General features: G+C 37.9%; 1 protein-coding gene across 2 annotated transcripts in view; it reads left to right on the top strand.

The window, feature by feature from the left end:
• The window catches only part of MSRA (methionine sulfoxide reductase A), a 437,055-nt gene that overhangs the window by 193,442 nt on the left and 222,694 nt on the right, over positions 1-20,919 (top strand). For both annotated transcript variants that reach the window (XM_047717468.1, XM_047717467.1), the window contains one exon: positions 14,224-14,343. In XM_047717468.1, coding sequence (XP_047573424.1) covers positions 14,224-14,343 — 120 coding nt within the window. The remainder of the gene's footprint in view (positions 1-14,223; positions 14,344-20,919) is intronic.

Below are 20,919 nucleotides of genomic sequence, written 5' to 3'. Positions count from 1 at the left end.
GGCTAAACTACCGTTCTCTTGCACTTAGATTACAGCAGTAGTTTCCTAAGCATTCCCTGCTTCTGTGCTTGGTCCACTCCAGTCTCTTCTCAGCAGGGGATAGCCAGAGTGATCCTTGTAAAGCATAAGATCCTGGTAAAACATGGCATTCCCTCTTCTGCTCAAAACTCAACCGTGGCCATCCATGTCACTCAGTATAAAATCCATAGTCCTTACAGTAGCGTACAAGGCCCCACACAATCTGGCTTACATTGATTAATGTTAAACTACTTCCCTTGCTCAACTCACTCAAGCCACATGACTTCTTTCCTGCTCCTTAAACATAGCAGGCATCTTCTTGGTGCTTTTGTAGGGTCTATTTCCTCTGCCTGAAACACCCCATGGCCTGGATTGCTGAATGGGTGACTGCCTTCAAGTCTTTGAAGTTGACACCTCTTTGAGGATCCCCCTGAACACCTTATTTCATATTGCATCCTCCCAGCACTCCTGATTCCTCTGAGCCTGCTCCTTTTTAAAATAGCTCTTTACATCTTAACTTTCTCTGTCATCCACTTATTTATTTTATTTATTGTTTGTTATCTGTCTTTTGCCACTAGTATATAAGCACTATAACAGGGTAGGATCTTTGTTTTGTTCACTCATGTATCCTAAGTTCCTAGAGCTCTTCTTTGCACATAGTAGATAATGGACATATACATTTGTTGAATAAATTAATGAAGAACAGTAGGTTATTGGTGTAGGAACTGGCAAATGAATGGAAAATAATAGCTCAGAAATGGGAATGCTTGAGATCGTTAGAGATAAGTGGGGGAAAATGGATTGTTTAATAAATAGTAGCTTATTTTTGACACTTGATTATCTATATAGGATAAAATTGAATACCTATTTATATCCTACATAAAAATTATTTCAAGATGAATCAGCAACATAAAATGAACAAAACTTTAAATTTCTGAAAATAATATTATCTTTATAATTTTAATGTATGGAAGGAATTCTTATTCATGATACACACACACGCACACACACAAAACAAATTTTAAAGGAAAAGATAGGGAAATTTAGCCATAATTAAAGTTTAAAACATCCATATGAAAATAAGCATTGTAAATGAAGGTAAAAGGCACATCTGACCCAAGATGGTATCTGCAAACAAAACTGACCAAGAAAATTAATGCTCAGTATATATAAAAACTCCAACAAATCAGGGGCAATAATATAACAGCCTAAGAGAAAAGTGGACAAAATGTATAAAAGAGCAAATATGAATGTCCAACATGAAAATATGTCAAGTTTACTGGTTAATTACCCAAGTATATGTTAAAACCACAATGAAATATGATTTTTAAACCCATCTATTGGCAAATATTTGTATCACTTCTAACACCAAAATGTTTGCAAGTCTGTGGCCCAACAGAGATCTCCTTTACTGCTTGTGGGTTGGTTCTGCGTGGCAAGCTTTTTGCCTGTTTGTCCCTGGGCACAAGGAACCCAGAGTACCTAGAAAACAGCTACAGCCTATAATTCAGTGGATTCTTGCTATGACTCCTGATGAAAGTTTACAGTTTTGGGGACCAGGATGTCTAACTCTGCAGAGCCAAGAGTTGTGGAGACAGGAGTACAATGTCCCCCAGTGGTTATTGGGAGTGATAGTAAGTAGAGCCAATTCTGTTTTCACACTTTGTTTTTCTAATGCATGCATTCATCTTTTGGGGGACATGGTGCCCCAATATCTTTGGGGTCTTTTATTCAGTACATACTCAGATTTCTGAAAGATAGTACCTGGTGTTTCAGCTGCGTCTCTGGGATGTTCCAGTGCCCTATCAAAATAGCAGCTTCTGGGTGGTGTGGTATATCATGAGGTAGATGGAGGCCATCTCATGGATTTGTTGCTGCATCTTCTATACTGTAAACCTGGTTCTTTGTTCTGATGCAGTGTTATATGAGACAGTAGCTGGCTGAGATTCTGAAGGCAGAGAAAGTGAAACCCATATTTGGAATATGTGTCTGTTATTATGAGAACAAACCACTAGCTCTTTCAGTGTTGGAAAGAGCCCAGTGTTTCCCCCCTGCCACCTAGTGTTTGGTTGGTTCCCTTGAGAAATGGTACCATATAACATGCTTGGAGACTCTCTGTTGCTGGCAGGTTGGACATTGGTGGTAGCAGTAATAGGTAAGATTTGGTAAGTGGAAGTCCATTGTTGTGCCCACGTGTGCCCTCCATCTTTGTCACAATGGCCACTTCATTCCTGTACAAATGATGTCCCCATCATGCCGGGACTGGGTCCTGGCCAGTGAAACAGATTGACTGATCTCCACCAGCCAGGTCATTTTGTCAGCTTTGTATTTAGTGCCTGTTTCTTATTGGATGCTCTCTGCCTGGCATTAATAGTAATGTATGGTGCAAATACCTTCGTACTGCATACTTGCTCCTATATGTGCATCTACATACCTTTACCTCAGATTTCCTTATTTGCAGTCCTTCAGGGGTTTTTTTTTTTTTTTTTTGGCCTTTTAAAAAAAAATTGTTTGGTTTTTGTTTGTTTGTTTCTGCATTCTCACTAGCCAGCTAAGCCATTTGCTCCTCCTTATGAATTTACATATGTTCTAAACTTGAGCTACTTTTCCTTACACATGAAGTAGATAACTGGTGCACTTCTTAAAGATCACCAGTTGGGAAAATTTTCCTTTACCATCATGTAGTGTTTTATGGCCACTCCTCAGGGAGATCACAGTGTAACTACTATGCCTTGTTGATTTGCATCAGTACACAATAAGCCAACCATCCATAACCAAAAATCCAGTCTTTTTCTTGTTCTTCAGCTGCTTGTATAGAATCCCCATTCAGTCATAGATGTTTGAGCTGAGGGAGTGGTGTTGGTGTAATCCTAGTAGATGCTATAGAGGTCTGGCAACCTATTAATACAGCTTATGCCCTGTGGTCCTGCTAGTGTATAATTCCAGGTGTGTAACTCCTATCTTATGATGGATTATTGCTGCACTCTCTTGACCTTATGATTTGGTAGGTCTGACAGTACTTAGATTTGGATGGGCAATTTCAGCCACATGGTTTCTTGATGTCCCATGGCTGGACTCTCTCAGCAAGCATCACTAGTACCCAGGTCACGATGTTGAAATACCTTTTCTCATTTAAAGAAATCAGGCTTCTTAGAGAAATGGCTGATTCCAGGTATGATGTAGGAAATAGTCAAGATGAACCTGGAACATCCTGTCATACCAGATAACAAAGAAGTAAGAGGAGACTATGAAGGATGTTTCAAAGGAACTCAGGAAGCAATTTGAAGAGGCTCTTTCTGGCCAAAGATATGTCAAGTGGAGCTTACATGAGAGGAGTGATTGGAATGGTGAAACATATCAAGTTTGTTTAAAAAAAAATGAGTTTATAATGCTGTTTTAAAAACAAATTGGTCAGATATGTCATTTGCAAATATCTTCTCCCATTCTGTCAGTTGTCTTTTGGTTTTGTTAACTGTTTCCTTTGCTGTGCAAAAGCTTTTGATCTTGATAAAATTCCAATAGTTCATTTTTGCCCTTGCTTCCCTTGCCTTTGGTGATGTTCCTAGGAAGATGTTGCTGCGGCTGAGTCAGATAAAGGGCTAGTGTCCAAAATCTATAAAGAACTTAGCAAACTCAACACCCAAAGAACAAATAATCCAATCAAGAAATGGGCAGAGGACATGAACAGACATTTCTGCAAAGAAGACATCCAGATGGCCAACAGACTCATGAAAAAGTGCTCCATATCACTCGGCATCAGGGAAATACAAATCAAAACCACCATGAGATATCACCTCACACCAGTCAGAATGGCTAAAATTAACGTCAGGAAATGACAGATGCTGGCGAGGATGCGGAGAAAGGGGAACCCTCCTACACTGTTGGTGGGAATGCAAGCCGGTGCAACCACTCTGGAAAACAGCATGGAGGTTCCTCAAAATGTTGAAAATAGAACTACCCTATGACCCAGCAATTGCACTGCTGGGTATTTACCCTAAAGATACAAACGTAGTGATCCGAAGGGGCACGTGCACCCGAATGTTTATAGCAGCAATGTCTACAATAGCCAAACTATGGAAAGAACCTAGATGTCCATCAACAGACGAATGGATAAAGAAGATGTGGTATATATACACAATGGAATACTATGCAGCCATCAAAAGAAATGAAATCTTGCCATTTGCGACAACATGGATGGAACTAGAGGGTATCATGCTTAGCGAAATAAGTCAATCGGAGAAAGACAACTATCATATGATCTCCCTTATGTGAGGGAGAGGAGATGCAACATGGGGGTTAAGGGGGTAGGAGAAGAATAAATGTAACAAGATGGGATTGGGAGGGAGACAAACCATAAGTGACTCTTAATCTCACAAAACAAACTGAGGGTTGATGGGGGGAGGGGGGTTGGGAGAGGGGGGTGGGGTTATGGATATTGGGGAGGGTATGTGCTATGGTGAGTGCTGTGAAGTGTGCAAACCTGGCGATTCACAGACCTGTACCCCTGGGGATAAAAATATATGTTTATAAAAAATAAAATTAAAAAATAAATAAATAAAAATAAAAATAGGGGAAAAAATAGGCCCAGATATTTCTAATAAAATTTTTACTTTTTAAATTTAATAAAAAAAAATAAAAATAAAAACAAATTGGTCAACCTTGGAGTGGGCAAATTCATCATCTTAAAGACCGCTAAGTAAATAGATATAATCAAATATTTATTTTCCCTTTCTTTTATGAACTGAACCACTGAATAACAAAAAGTAGTTGAGAAGAAGCTTCTCATTATTAAGATTTTTTCAACTAATAAATGTAAAAGAAGTGATAGAATTAGAAGATCACCATTTTGCAACTCTCAGGGAATTAGCATATCTAAGCATTAAGTATCAATGGTTACTAATATTACAAAATAAGAGGCAACTAGATATTAGGTGCTTTATGATCAAAGAACAAGAAACCAGTCTGTAGAGACTGGAAAAAGGGTGTACTACTTTAAATGCAGACACCGATACAAGGCTCTGTGAATTATGAAAAATCAGGCAAATGTGACACCACCAGAGGAAACTAATAAATCTCTGACTGCAAATGGAGATCTATAATTTGCCTGACAAAGAATCAAAATAATCATCATAAAGAAATTAGATGAAATGCAAGGGAACATAGATAGGAAACTAAATGAATTCAGGAAAACAATACAGGAACAAAATGAGAAGTTTAATAAAGAAATAAAGCCATTAAAAAGAACTAACCAGAAATCCTGGTGAAGAATACAGTGACAGAACTGGAAAATTCAGTAGAAAGCTTCAGTAACAGATTTATTCATGAAGAAGAAAGAATCAGCAAACTCAAAGATCATTTGGAATTAGCCAGCTAGAGGAACAAAAAGGAAAAAGAGTGAAGAAAGCCTATGTGAATTATGAGATGCACTCAAGTGAATTACAATTTGTATCATGGAAGTCTCAGAATAAGAAACAGAGAAAGGTCCAGAAAGATTATTTAAAGAATTAATTGCTGAAAACTTCCCAAATCTTGGGAAAGACATGGACATCCATGTATAGGAAACTCAAAGGGTGGCAAGCAGGATCAACCCAAGGAAGATTACTCTGAGACACATTATAATTAAAATGTTAAAATTCAAAGACAAGGAGAGAATTTTGAAAGCTGCAAGAGAAAAATGACTCATTATATACAAGGGAGGCCCCATTAGGTTATCAGTGGATTTTCCTGCAGACCAATAGGCAGTGGGGTGATATATTCAAAGTGCTGAAAGAGAAAAGAACTGTCAACCAAGAATATCATACCAAACAATACTGTCCTTCAGAAATGAAGAAAAAATAAAGGTATTTCCAAACAAACAAAAGCTAAGGGAGTTCACTACTATTAGATTTGTCTTGCAAGAAATGCTAAAGGGAATTCTTTAAATGAAATGAAGGGACACTAAATAACAACATGAAAACATATGAAAATATAAAACTGACTGATAAAGTAAATATGTAGTCAAATGCAGAATCTAATACTGTAATGGAGGTATGCAAATTACTTTAACTCTAGTATATAAGTTAAAAAATAATGAGAATATAACTATAATAGTTTATTAACAGGTACACAATATAAAAACTGAGATCAATAAAGTGAGTGCATAAAAGGTCAGGGAAGGAGAAATAAAGTGCAGAGTGTTTGAATGTGATATAAAGTAAGTTATTATCATAGGAAACTAATATGCAAAATTATATGACAACAAATTAGATAACAGAAGAAATGCATATATTCCTAGAAACATATAGGCTACCAAGACTGAATCACGAAGAAATAGAAAACCTGAAAAAACCAAGGGGACTAAGGAGGTTGAGGCAATAATGAAAAATCTTCCAACGGAAAAAGCCCAGGACCATGTGGCTTCACTGGTGAATTTTACCAAACATTCAAGAAGACTTAATGCTGATCCTTCTCAAATTCTTCTGAAAAACTGAAGAGGAAGGAATGCTCTAAAACTCATTTTATGAGGACAGCATTACTCTGATACTGAAGCCAGATAAGGATGCTACAAGAAAACTACAGGCTCACATCCTTGATGAATATAAGTGCAAAAATTCTCAACAAGATATTAGCAAGCCAAAACTCAAAAACACATTAAAAGGATCATGCCCTATTATCAAGTGGGATTTATCCCTGGGATGCAAGAATGGGTCACCATATATAAAATAATAAATGTGATACATTTATGGGTACATTAATGAAGGTTAAAATCATATGACTCTAAGATGCAGAAAAATTTCTTGCCAAAATTCAATACCCTTTCATGGCAAATGCTCTCAACAAATTTAAGAAGATAATAGAGGGAACATATCTCAACATAATAAAGGCTGTATATGACAGACTCACAGCTAGCATCATAATTGTCAAAAAGCTGAAAACTTTTCTGCTCAGATCAGAAACAAGACCAGGGTGCTCACTCTCAAAAGTCCTATTTAACACAGTGTTGGAAGTTTTAGCCAGAATAATTAGGTAAGAAAAAGAAATAAAAGGCATCCTATCAGAAAGGAAGAAGTAAAATTTTCTCTGTCTGAAGATGGCATTACCTTATATGGAATAAACTCTAAAAACTTCACCAGAAAAACAAAATAAACTGTTAGAACTAATCAATGAATTCAGTAAAATGTCAGAATACAAAATCAACATCCCAAATTCAGTTGCATTTCTATCCACTAACACTGAAATATCTGAAAGAGAAGTGAAGAAAATAATCCCATTCACAATGACATCAAAACCAATAAAATAGTTAGGAATAAATTTACCTGAGGAAGTGGAGTAATCTGTGCACCAAAAACTATAAGATATTTATGAAAGAAATTGATGAAGGCAAAAAGAAATGGAAAGATACTCCATGTTCATGAACTGGAAGAATTAATATTTAAAAAAAGAATATTGTTAAGATGTCCATATTCCCCAGAGTCATCTATAGATTTATTTTTTCCCCTTTTTAAAAAAAATTAATTTTTTTTATTAACATATAATGTATTATTATCCCAGGGGTACAGGTCTGTGAATCTCCAGGTTTACACACTTTACAGCATTCACCATAGCACATACCTTCCCCAATGTCCATACCATCTATAGATTTAATGAATTCCCATATCAAACCTAATATCAAAATTCCAGTGGTATTTTTCACAGAAATAGGAAAACAATACAAAACATTTATATGGAACTACAAAAAAATAGCCAAAGCAATTCTAAGAAAGAAGAAGAAAGCTCTAAGCATCACACTTTATGATTTCAAATTATACTACAAAGCTATGGTAACCAAAATGGTAGAGTACTGCCATAAAAACAGACACATAGACCAATGGAATAGTATAGAGAGCCCAGAAATAAACTCAACATATATAGTTAACTAATAATTAATAATTGAGCTAAGAATACTCAATGGGGAAAAGATAGTCTTTTAGAAAGATGTTGAGAAAAGTGGATATTTGCATGAAGACGAATGAAACTGGACCCTTATACCACTCACAGAAAAGAACTTGAAATGGATTGAAGACTTGAGCATGAGACCTAAAATCATAAAACTGTTGGAAGGAAACAGAGAAAAAGCTCCTTGACATTGGTGTTAACAGTGATATTTTGCTTATGACACAAACAACACAAACAACAAAAAATAAAATATGTGGGATTACATCAAAATAAGAAGCCTTTGCAGCAACAGAAATAGCAGAATGAAGAGGCAATGGAATAGAGAAAATATTTGCAAACCATATATCAGATACAGTCCTCCGCTCTACCAGCTGAGCTATTGAAAGGTGCGCACCATATATCAGATAAAAGGGTTCATATCCAAAATATATTAAGGAGCTCCTACAACTCCATACCAAAAAACCACCAAATAATATGATTGAGAATAAAGACATTTTTCCTAAGAAGGCATACAAATGGCCAACAGGTATATGAAAAAACAGTCAACATCATTAGTGACCAGGGAAATGCAAATCAAAAGTACAGTTAGGTATTTCCTCATACCCGTTGAAATGGCTGTTACCAAAAAGACAAAAAGACGGGTGTTGGCTAGGATGTGGAGGAAAGGGAACCCCAGTGTACTGTTGATAGGAATGTGAAGTGGCACAGCCATTATGGAAAATAGTATGGAGGTTTTTCAAAAATTTTGGATATATATCTAAAGGAAGTGAAATCACTATCTTGGAGAGATGTTTACACCCCCATGTTCATTCTAGCATTATTCATAGTAACCAAGACATGGGAAATAAACTTAGTGTTCTTTTACAGATTAGTTAAGGAAGCTAATGGTCTATATACAGTGGAATACTATTTGGCCATAAAAAAAAAAAGGAAATCCTGTCATTTATAACAACAGGGATAGACCTTGAGGGCATTATGCTAAGTGAAATAGGTCAGACTGAGAAAGACAAATGCCATCTGATCTAACTTATATTGGAATCTTAAAGATAAAAAAGCCAGATTTATAGAAAGGAGAGTAGAGTGGTGGTTTCTGGGGGTTGGGAAGGTGGGAGTAATGGGTTGATGTTGGTCAAAGGGTACAAACTTCTGGTTATAAGATGAATAAGTTCTGGGGATCTAATATTCATTATGATTACTATAGTTAATAATATCATATACTTGAAAGTTGCTAATCTTAAATGTTCTTATTACAGAAAATAAATTGTAATTATGTGAGATGATGGATGTGTTAACTAAACTTATTGTTGTAATTATTTGTGTTATATTTATGTATATATGTATATATATGTATTTATATATGCCAAATTATGTTGTATACCTTAAACTTACACAATGTCATAGGTCAATTATATCTCAATAAAACTGGGAAAAAATTTTAAAAGTTACATAAAAAAGAACATAGTTTCACCTATAGTTTTGCCAAAGGGTGAAATCTGACTCCGTTCAAGGTTCTGGATCCCGCAGATTTGCAGGAAATACTGAGAGTAGAGGAACAAGTTGAATTGTGCCATGAGGGTGCCATTGGCAAAATCTACATTGTGGGAAGCTCTGCAGGTCAGTGGGTCTTGTTTTCTTCAGTGGATAAATCAGAAGAAGAGAATGGAGAGGGAACCTGTTGATGAAAAGAGCTTAAGGCTAAATCAAATTTTTAAAAAATGAGCACAATCAGACAATAGTATCAAGACGGACACCTTGAGTGATAAACATATAAAGAAGCAGAAGGAAGTGACTACTGTAATGGTCAGAGAGTGGTTCCTTTTAGGGGAGGAAGGGAGTTGTGTTTGGGGTGTGATACAAGGACGGAGTTCTGAGGGGGATGGAAAACTTCCAGTTCTTGACCTGGCTGGTAGTTATAAGGATGTTTGCCTAATAATAATGCCTTGAGGTATGCATCTGTTCTGTGTGGCTTTTCTGTATCTGTGTTTTACTTTATAATAAACAGTTAAAATATAAAATATTAATTAATTTAATTTTTTTAGAGGGAGAGTATGTTCATGCTGGTAGGGGGACAGAGGGAGAGGGAGAGAGAGAATCCCAAGTCGGCTCCACACGCTGCTCGATCTCATGACCCTGAGATCTCATGACCCTGAGATCATGACCTGAGCCAAAATCAAGAGTCAGACAGTCAACCAACTGAGCCTCCCAGGTGTCCCCCCAAATATGAAATATCTTAAAAATAATAATGCATACTGTATCATATATATGTATATATATATATATATGATATTTATGTTTTTTACTAGATTATTGTAAGTTCTGAGAAATTCTGTCATAAACTTGTTTTTTTTTGTTTAAGCACACACACACACACACATATGCACACACTCTCAAAATCAAATAATAGAATGCTTAGGTTATACTGGAAGCCACTAGATGAAACATCTGATTGCTTCAAGGAGTTTTATTCCTATAACAACACTTATTCCAAGTTAAGTACCTCTCCAGGTATTTTGACATTGATTACACACCAGGTCCCCAAGGCATTACTTCAGCCACACATGACCCTCCTCCCAGAAGCCTGTGCCCAGCTGGAATGGGGTCATCCTCCATCTAACAGGGGTCTTTTCTTGATCTCTATTAAACATCAAAAGGGGATTAAATAACTTGCAGCAAATATTTAGTTTGGTTTGGCCAAGATCCATATTAAGTGTTATTAACTCTATATAGCATGAGGATATAGTGAAGATAAAAAGTCTAGGACCATCAGGGTGAGACTGTAGACAATGGTCAGGTTAGGCTGGCTGCTAAAATGGCCCATCATGTACCTTGTGCATAGAATGCTGAAAGTTTGAAATACCCTTTGGTACCATCAATGTTAGCCATTGTGTAGGAAAGAAGTACTTTATTTTATTTTATGTTATTATTTTATTTTTTTAAGATTTTATTTATTTGTCAGAGAGAGATAACATGCACAAGCAGGGGGAGTGACAGGCAGAGGGAGAAGCACGCTTCCTGCTGAGCAAGGAGCCTGATGCAGGACTTGATCCCAGAACCCTGGTATCATGACCTGAGCTGAAGGCAGCCACCTAACTGACTGAGCCACCCAGGCGTCCCCAGCAGTATTTTACTGAGTGAACCTCACAGAATTCTGAACTTCAGGGGCTGGAGTGCCTTCAGCTTATCACACTGCACAACTCCTGGGTGCGTTTGTGGCCTTTTATGCTTAGTAATGCTGCCCACCACACTTTTTACTTACATCCTTCTCCAGATATTTGCTGTCATCATTCTTGTAGCGATTCATTTTACGTGCCAACTTGACATGGCTGAGGGTTGCCCAGATAGCCATTTCTGGTTGTGTCTGTGAGGATGTTTTGGGAAGAGATCAGCATTTGAATTGGTAGATTGAGGAAAGAAGATCACCCTCACCAATGTGGGGGCGGGAATCCTCCAGTCTGTCAGGGGTCCAGATGGAATAAAATGCCAGAAGAAGGGTGAATTTACTCTTTGTTTGAGCTGGGACATCCATCTTCTCCCGGCCTTGTACATCAGTGCTGCTGGATGAGGACTTACATCACTGACTCCCCTCATTCTCAGGCCTTTGTGTTTGGCCCGGGCTCATAGTACCAGCTTTCCTGGGTCTCTGGCTTGCAGACTGTACATCATGGACTTCTCAGCCTTTACAACAATAGCAACTAATCCTATCGGTCTGTTTCTCTGGAAAACCTTGACTGATACAATTCCCTGATCCCAGAAATGCAACCAAGTAAAATTAATAGCGAATTCTTGTTCCAGAGATTTGAGGATAACCCATTCTTATACTCAGTAAATATTTATCTATATTCACTAGCAGCAAACAACTCACTTGTAAATGGGAAGAATGGTATCTTGCAGTTCTAATTCAAACAATTCATATGGTTATGTTTTTCTTTGAATTTTTTTGAAAAAGTATATATATTTCATTTTTTAAAGTAATATGAATCTATTACAGAATCACTTGGAAAATGAAAAAAAAAATCCTGTATTCTCAGCACTATAAAACAGTCATGGTTATAATTTTGTATATTTTCTTCTCATCTATTTCAGTATAGGTATTTTTTTCATAGTTATAATAAGAACATGCATATACTTGTGTTTTTTTCCTTTTAAATTTAGCTTTAGTTAATTATGATATAATCATATACATATTTCCATGTTGCTTTGTTATCACAACAGTAATTTTTTTTACTACGTGGATTTTGTCAGATGGCTCTTATTTTTAACTGTTAATCTATTTTTGGTCAATTTATTTCCCCTCACATTTAAGCAAATAAATTTTTGTATAACGTATAGCATGATGCACATTGCATCTTGGTTATTACTGTTCTGAATTTTAGACTATTAACAAGTGTCAAGAATTTCAGTAAACTTCCATCTAATCTTTCTTTCAGTTCTGTCATCGAGTCTAACAAATCCAGTGATTGTGGAAGTAAGAGGCATATATTAATTTGCCAACTGTTGTTCTTCCCAAGATCTTAATTATATATGACTTACTAAAGCTGTATAAAACTCGAGCAAGGCAGTAATCTTGCTTACATCTAGAAGTTGGTCATAGAGTAGAAGTTGTGGACAGTTTAGAAACTCATAGTAGGAAGTTGAGGGTTCTTTATTTGGATCCCAGGGAGATGTAAGGCTACTTTTCCCAAGCGTGTAAGTATGGGCATTCTTGGGAGCTAGGTCTTGGTTTTCACTGTGTGTTCAGAAGAATCCAGTAATTACTGATATGAGCACAATGTTTGCTCGTTGAATGGAATGCTATTTTTGTGAGTTCCTTCGTGTGTTCCTTCGTCGTTGTCTCTTTCTCTGCCTTCCCCCTTCTCTGTTTCCTCAGTCATTATATTTAGTAATACAACTCACCCTTTGGCGAGCAGTGATTTATCACGTGCAAGTTTATATGGACAAACATTTTTGAAGAAACTCAACATATTATGTGAAATTGTTAATTGAGAACTGCATCAATCTGTGTTGATTTGGGGAAGTTTTCCCATGTAAGTCAGTAAGTTAGTGTTATTTTTTGTGTCAGAATTTTTTTTTTTTTAAAGCATGACTGGGGGGTGCCTGGATGGCTCAGTCATTGAGCGTCTGCCTTCGGCTTGGGTCACGGTCCCTGGGTCCTGGGATCGAGCCCTGTGTCAGGCTCCCCGCTCAGTGGGAAGCCTGCTTCTCCCTCTTCCACTCCCTCTGCTTGTGTTCCCTCTCTCTGTAGAATAAACAAATAAATATCTTTTAAAAAATGACCAGGATGCTGATCATTAAATAAATTTATGCTACTAATAGCAATTATTATATTTTAACAAGTTCATAATGAATTAAGTGTTGAAATCATTCATCAAATGCAGTTATTTTTTTACTATGTTATTTGGAAAGGTATACTTTACTAACTTCATTAAAACTTGAGGCTTTCTAAGTTTTTGCACAATTAAGCAAAGAGATATTCTATGCAAATAGCCTCAAATAAAATTATTTTTAGATGTTAAAAATTCTTCTAAATTAGTTAATTGATTTTTTTTCTTCTTTATTTCTAACATGTTTCTTTTTAATTTCAGTAAGTTGACACACAATGTTACATTAGTCTTAGGTGTACAACTTAGTGGTTCAACAAGTTTATGCATTATGCTATGTTCACCGTAAGTGTAGCTACCATCTGTTCGGATACAATGCTATTACAATATCATTGACTATATTCCTTATGCTGTGCCTTTTACTCCTGTGACTTATTCATTCCATATCTGGAAGCCTGTATCTCTTTCTCCCTTTCACCTATTTTGCCCATTCCCCAACCTCTCCTCCCTCACCCCCGCCCTGGGCAACCATCAGTTTTCTATATTTGTAGGTCTGATTCTGTTTTTTGTTCCTTGTTCATTTCTTGTTACTAGTTTTTTTTAAATTTCACTAATGAGTGAAATCATATTGTGTTAGTCTTTCTGAGTCTGATTTATTTCCCTTAGCATAATACCCTCCAGATACATTCATTTTGTCTCAAATGGCATGATCTCATCCTTTTTTGTGGTTGCATGATATTCCAATGGATGTGTGCATGTGCATTTGTGTGTCTGTGTGTGTGTATATAAGACATTTCCTTATCCATCATCTACTGATGGACACTTAGGTTGCCACCATGAAACTGTCTTTCTTTAAAGGATAAAATCTTACTTATTTTTGATTACCAAAGACATGAATAACGTATCTGCTTCTAATATGCAGTGGTTCTCCGTTTTTGACAAAGGACTAAACAGTGTCTTATGTTTTTCTTAGGAATGGGCTGTTTCTGGGGAGCTGAGAGGAAATTTTGGACCATGAAAGGAGTATATTCGACTCAAGTTGGTTACGCAGGAGGCTACACCACCAATCCTACTTATAAAGAAGTCTGTTCAGGTAGGAAGAATTTGCTCCAACTTCTATTATAATGAGCAACAAAGGGTTTGTCTCTGCTGGCAGGTGACAGAATCTTTAAAATGCAAGTATAAATTTTTGTGTTTCCTCAGTCTTTTCTTTCCCATTTCTATAAATATACTTGTTGATCTCTCACTTTATGTTTTTATTTTATTTTCTAAGATTTATTTATTTTAGAGAGAGTGTGTGCACGTACAAGCAGGGGGAGGGGCAAAGGGAGAGGGAGAGAATCTCAAGCAGATTGCCTGCTGAGACGCAGACCCTGATGTGGGTCTTGATCTCAGGCCTGAGCCAAAACCAAGAGTCAGACACTCAACCCACTGAGCCACCCAGGTGCCCCTCTCACTTTATATTTTTAGAAGACAATAGATTTCCTATGGAATGTACCATTCAGCTTTTGTTGCAAAATAATCACTTGCAAAACTCAATTCTAAAGCAATCACCTATTAGCTTATGATTATGTAGGTCAGTAGTTTGGGTGGCTCTCATTTTGGTGGTTCTTTTGCTGGTCTCATCTGGGCTCACACATGTGACTCCAATCAACTAGTAGGCTGCTTGGGGACTAGCTGGTCTAGGATGGCTTCACTCATAGGTCTGCATTTGGTGCTGGCTATCCTTCTTTGCTGGCTGGGGTAGGGGGAATGATGGACCGTGTCTTCAACATACTGGCCTGGGCAAATTCACATGGTGGTGGGTGCAGAGATCCCAAGAGCAGCAAGAGAGGATAAGCCCCATTCTGCTAGCACTTTGCAAGTTTCTGTTTATATCACTTTTAATAGTGTCCCACTGGCCAAAGCAAGTCACATGGTCTAGCCCAGAGTCAATGCGGAGGGATCCGGCAAAGGCAGGTATACAGAGGGGTGTGAAGACTGCAGTAGTCTACCATATGGAAAAAACATCACACACTCTAATTATTTTTCTCTGGGTAAGACATTCAAATCTAATTTATAATGAAGGGATTGGCAAACTGGTTTGCAGGCTAAATTCTGCCACTGCCAGGTTATGTAAATAAAGTCTTACAGAAACCCAGCCACCCCATTTGTTTATATATTATCTGTGAAGGTTTCCATGGCACAATGGCACAGTTGAGTGGATATAACAGAGATGGTATGTCCTGCAAAACCTAAAACATTTATGAGTTAGCCCTTTACAGAAAAATATTTGGCTACCAGGATAGGCAGATGCCCCCATGGCAAATTCTAGCTCAGATACCAGACAACCGTTCCGAATCTGTTTTTTGTTCTAGCTTTCAAGGATTTCCTTTATTTCTCTGCCAGCTCATGTAGCACTTAAAACACAGTTTTTTTCTCTTTTAAATATCTTTTTTTTTCATTTTTCAAATAAGAATGGTATATATTGAAGGTGTATGACATGATGTTTTGATATATAGAGTGAAATGATTACTAATAGTCAAGCTAATTAAATTACCCATCTCCTCACATACTTTTATTTTTGTGGCAGGAGCGCCTGTGATCTACCTTCTTAGCAGATTTCAAGTGAAACAATACAGTATCATTAACTACCATCACCGTGCTGTACATTAGCTCTCTAGAACTGATTCATCCTCCAAAACAGACACTCTGTACCCTTTGACCAACATTGCCCTGCTTCATTCTACTCCTGCCCTTGGTAACCACCATTCTACTCTCTGCTTCTAGGAGTATAATTTTTTTTCAGATTCTACATATAAGTAAAGACATGCAGTATACATAGTATATATTTTTTCTGTGTCTGGATTAATTTCACATAGAATAATTTCTTCCAGCTTCACCTAAATTGTTGCAAGTGGCATAATTGTCTTCATGTGTAAGACTGAATAATATTGTATTATATATACATATCACAATAGCTTTATCCATTCTTCTGCCAGTGGACACTTTGGTTGCTTCCAGGCCATCGCTATTGTGGATAATGCTGAGGTGGACATGGGATCGTAGTTTTGTCTTTGAGTTACTGATTTCATTTCATTAGGATCTATACCCAGAAGAGAGATTGCCCAATCATAGGATAGTTTTATTTTTAATGGAGTAACATCCGGACTGTAAAACACATTTAAAAAATATTTCATTCAGTATCTTGAGTTCTTTCTTTTTTTTCAATTTATTTATTTATTTTATTTTTATTTATTTTTATTTTTTATTTTTTTATATATTTTTAAATTTTTTAATATATTTTTTATTTTTTTATTTTATTTATTTATTTTTTTAATTTATTTATTTTAGAGAGAGAGCATGCCAGTGAGCATAAGTAAGGAGGGATAGAGGGAGAGGGAAAGAGAATCTCGAGCAGACTCCCTGCCGAGCATGGAGTCCAGTGCAGAGCTTGATCTCACGACCCTGAGATCATGACCTGAGCCAAAATCAAGAGTTGTATGTTTAACTGACTGAGCTACCCAGGCGCCCCTCTTAGGAGTTCTTCATAAGCATGGTGACAAAAATGGGATTTTAAAAATACACAAATAGTTTTATTTTTAAAAATAGTTTTATTTTTAAAAATAGTTTTATTTTTAAAAATGAAAGGTTGAATTGGTGTTACTTGTGGAAGGCCCTCTCAGCTCCCTGAGGGCACGGTGAATGCAGCCGGGGGAGGAGTTGGGAGTATGGGCGTTTGTACAATAAGGAACATGTTGGTTTGTTTGCTACAATATGAATTCTGATTGTGAAATGAAATTTGAGCTGTGTAATATTGAAAGTATCACAAAAACATACGTACTGTTGTTTTCCTTGCCTTACAGAAGAACTGAAATATACTCATTGGTGTTGAGAATGTGGAATATAGAACAAATACTTTAATGGTTAATCCGAGTTTTTTCTTTGCATCTGTTTCAGAATTAAACAAATACTTATGCGGAGTTATAAATAGATGCACATGAACCCTGGAGATTGCCCAGGTGTATCCTCTTAAGTCTCAGGAATGGAAATTAATAGATTCCTTCCCGTAATTGCAGACATGACTTAATAGCCCAAGAGAAAAGGTTGCTAAGAAAACCTCCAAATATCTACTGCTTGTACTGTTATTCTCCACCAACAAAATGTTAATAATCAATTAGAATACTTGGTTGCTTGTTTGTTAAGACTTGTTCCGATTCAACTCTTTATGTTAATAAGAACAGCATGCTAATTATCCCTTTGTTGAACTCCTACTACGTGCCAGACACTGTAAGAAGCACTTTTTGCCTCTTCGCTTTTTTTCCATCTAATCTTCCAAAGAATTCTATGAAATGTCTCAGTTTCTGTATTTTACAGAGGGAGTGTTGAGGCTTAGAGAGGAAGAGGAACTTTCAAGGTCACATATAGCAGGAATTCCAATCTCATCAGCTCTCAGCATCAAGTTTATTACACTGATCATGGCATCTGTCACCCAACTGTCATATCCCAGTGATCCGTCCATTCATACTTCCTTCCACCGAGTCCCACACTCTCTTTCATGTCCATCCTTCCACTATACTCTTAAAAAATTGGTGTGCTTTTTTTAATGATTACAAGTAAAGAAAATACCAAACAATTTTTTTTTTTTTTGGTCTTTCTGATGTTTCGAAGGACAAAAGAGGACAAAACTCTTTTAAGATACAGTTCATGCAAACAGCCAGTTTCTTAGAGTCTTGTACAGAAACCATGGAGGTTGGTAAAGAACACTACCTGCTAAGTTAGTGGTGGCATTGGGAAGCACGGTTGTCATGGAAACTTGTTCCTGATTGGGAAATGATGGTTATGGGGTCTTAACCAGACACAGAAGGAGAGATGATTTCTTTCCCCAGGCTTTTTTTGTTGTTGTTGTTCTGATCATGAAAGAAAAAACCAAAAAGACAGAGAGAAACTGTGATAGAAAGGACCCTCTGGCACAGAAGTGGTAGAGCCTTCAGATCCCTGGGAATAGCAGGGAAGGAGAACAAACAAGGTCCCCAGCTAGAGTAATTAGGGTAACCAGCTAATTAAAGATTTTTTGACCAAGGAGAGGATGGGGGAGACAGAAAGCAGGTTATACTGGGAGGGCTTCCCTGCTGAAGCCTCGGGTGCTCAAAGCTGTATTGAATAAGTCAGCCCTGGAGAGGTCTGACTTGCAAGAAAGAAAAACCAAGTCTTCACTAAATTGAGTAATAATTGCTGAAGTTTCATAGAGAAATACTAGTCTGTGCTCCAGTATTTAGATTAATTTCAAAATTGCTCTTGTGTTTGTAATTAAGTTTGTAAAGCTTTGGTCACAACAGTCTTTTGTAAAGGTATTCATTCACTCATTCATTCATTCAGGAAACAAAGCCTAGGACCTGAACTGTCTGCCAAATTCCTTCTCGTACAGCAAGTACACTTGAACCTAAGGTATCATTTGGTTCCTTGAGGCAGGTGCCAGAATTCCAGGAATAGCACTCGGAGCGGGGAAAATCCAAGGGGCTAGCGCTAACCCCCCACCAACCTATCACATGATGACTAATGGCAGAGCTGCCACAGCATTGTCTTGGCCCACAGACTGGTGATTGCATGGATCTCCATGGCAGCCCTAGGACCAGAAACATTGGCTGCGGTTTGTCGTGCCTGCATGCTAGTGGGTATGCACCATCTTGGGGTGGGGTGAGCAAGTGAGCGAGTGTGTATGTGAGTGTAAAAGCAGGTGTGTATCCAGGTAGGACGCATATTAATGTCTGGATGATATTTGTTTGTCACTATTGATGTTCCTGTGGTTCGGAGACCCAAGCTGGAGGTGCAGTTAGGCACACAGAAAAGTTTATGGCTTCTAGTAAGAGCCAGGAGAAGAGGTGATCCCATGATGGTGACACATGGACAGAGTTGAGTCTGACATGTAAGTGGAATGTTCATGAATGGCTCCACTAATAGGTGGGTTACATGCCAGGTGATCTGTGTGGTGCTTGAGCCCGACATCTGGAGAAGATACAAGGGGCCAACAGTTCCTCGAGGCGATTAAGTGGCTCTTTGGGAATGATGTATAAAACAAGCCTGCAATGCCTCAGAGGAGATAGGCAGTCGCTTAGAAGACTGTGGCTTCCAGGTCTGTAAGATCTCAGAGTAACCCAATGGAATTCCCTGCCATATGCAAAACGGAAAGAAAAAAGAGGGTCCTCGGTAGGGGGGCTGGTCAGCCAGGCCAGCCTGGGAAAGGGGAAGTCCTTCTTGCGCCCTCTGGATTACTTTGTATGGTTTGATTTCTGGACAGACTCCCAGACCCTGACACCCTGATGCTTTTAAGTTTTATCAGTAACTCCTCTTCTTCTGATCCACACTCTGGAGAAACTTCTCATTTTTTTATCCTCCTGGGGAGATTATTTACAGAAAGAAAATGCAATGAGACCAGGTTGGTCAGCCAGACAGTTCTAATTCTCATTTTAAATTCAATTAAATGCCATTCAGAGATGTATATCTCAGTTTGTTGTGAGTTTAGTCCACACAGGTCATACTGTCCATATTGGATTAACGTTGGGTCAAATTAAATGATAAAAATGGAATTTTGGCTTCCAGAGCTGAGAGAAGCCAGACCACAATGATTTGCCAAAGGCTGGGATTGCCTCCGTGCATTTCCCTGGAGACTCCCACCCTCACACTGCCCATGATTTCATCTAAACCTGTTTTAAAACTGACCTTTCTCCTGTAGCAGGCACTTAAACTTCTCTTCCTTGGATTCATCAATTAACACTGAACCGAGAGCCACAGGCTGAGAAACTTGCAGCTCTTAGATGTTCCAAGCCTGAATGGGAGTCCTCTGCGAGTTGCCCACCGCCTGGTCCTGCACTGGGAACCCAGTCACAGCGTGGATGTGCAGTGGCGTGGCTCATGGCTACTGTTTGGCTACTATTTCTTGTAGTGTTTCAGATCTGACTCTGATCATGGCTGAGAAGTAATCTAAGTCTTAGTGACCACCATTCTAATCCTAAAATGATCTCCAAGGATTTATGCATTCATTTGGAGTTCCTTTGTTTTTTTAAAAAGATTTAATTATTTATTTGTGAGAGGGAGAGAGAAAGAGCACAAGCGGGGCTGCTGCAGGCAGAGGGAGAAGCAGGCTCCCCACTGAGCAGGGAGCCCAATGCGGGACTCGATCCCAGGACCCTGGGTTCATGACCTGAGCTGAAGGCAGACACCACCCAGGCGCCCCTCAGGTGTTCCTTAAAATCTCAGTGTATGCCTAGCATACACCTGGGATGGCGTAACCTCCAGGAGCCTAGACTTACTGTACCCTTTCTTGAATGAATTAAATAGTACCCGTTTTCCAGAATTCTTTCTCCATAGTCAATGGAAGCTTGATCTTTCACGTTTGTTTTAAAGTGTTGAGCTGACCCTGGATTTCTCTTTACACACACATGCATGTGTGTCCTCACACACAAAACACACCAACTCCTCCAAACATTTGTTATGCAAACCAACTGATTAACTGGCACGATTTTGCTTTACTACATTGATTTTAGAAGTAATTGAGCTATTCAGAGTTCTGAATACCCTGATAGAGAATTATTCTTACATTTTATAATAACGACTACACAGATGAAAATATGAAAAGACATTCTGCAATGGGTAAGCATTCTGGGTTAATTTCAGTGCATTCGCCTAATAC

This window comes from Lutra lutra, chromosome 2 (assembly GCF_902655055.1).
Source record: "Lutra lutra chromosome 2, mLutLut1.2, whole genome shotgun sequence".
Classification (NCBI taxonomy): domain Eukaryota; kingdom Metazoa; phylum Chordata; class Mammalia; order Carnivora; family Mustelidae; genus Lutra; species Lutra lutra.
Note: the sequence above shows the minus strand (reverse complement) of the source record. Positions and strands in the feature narration are given on the sequence as shown.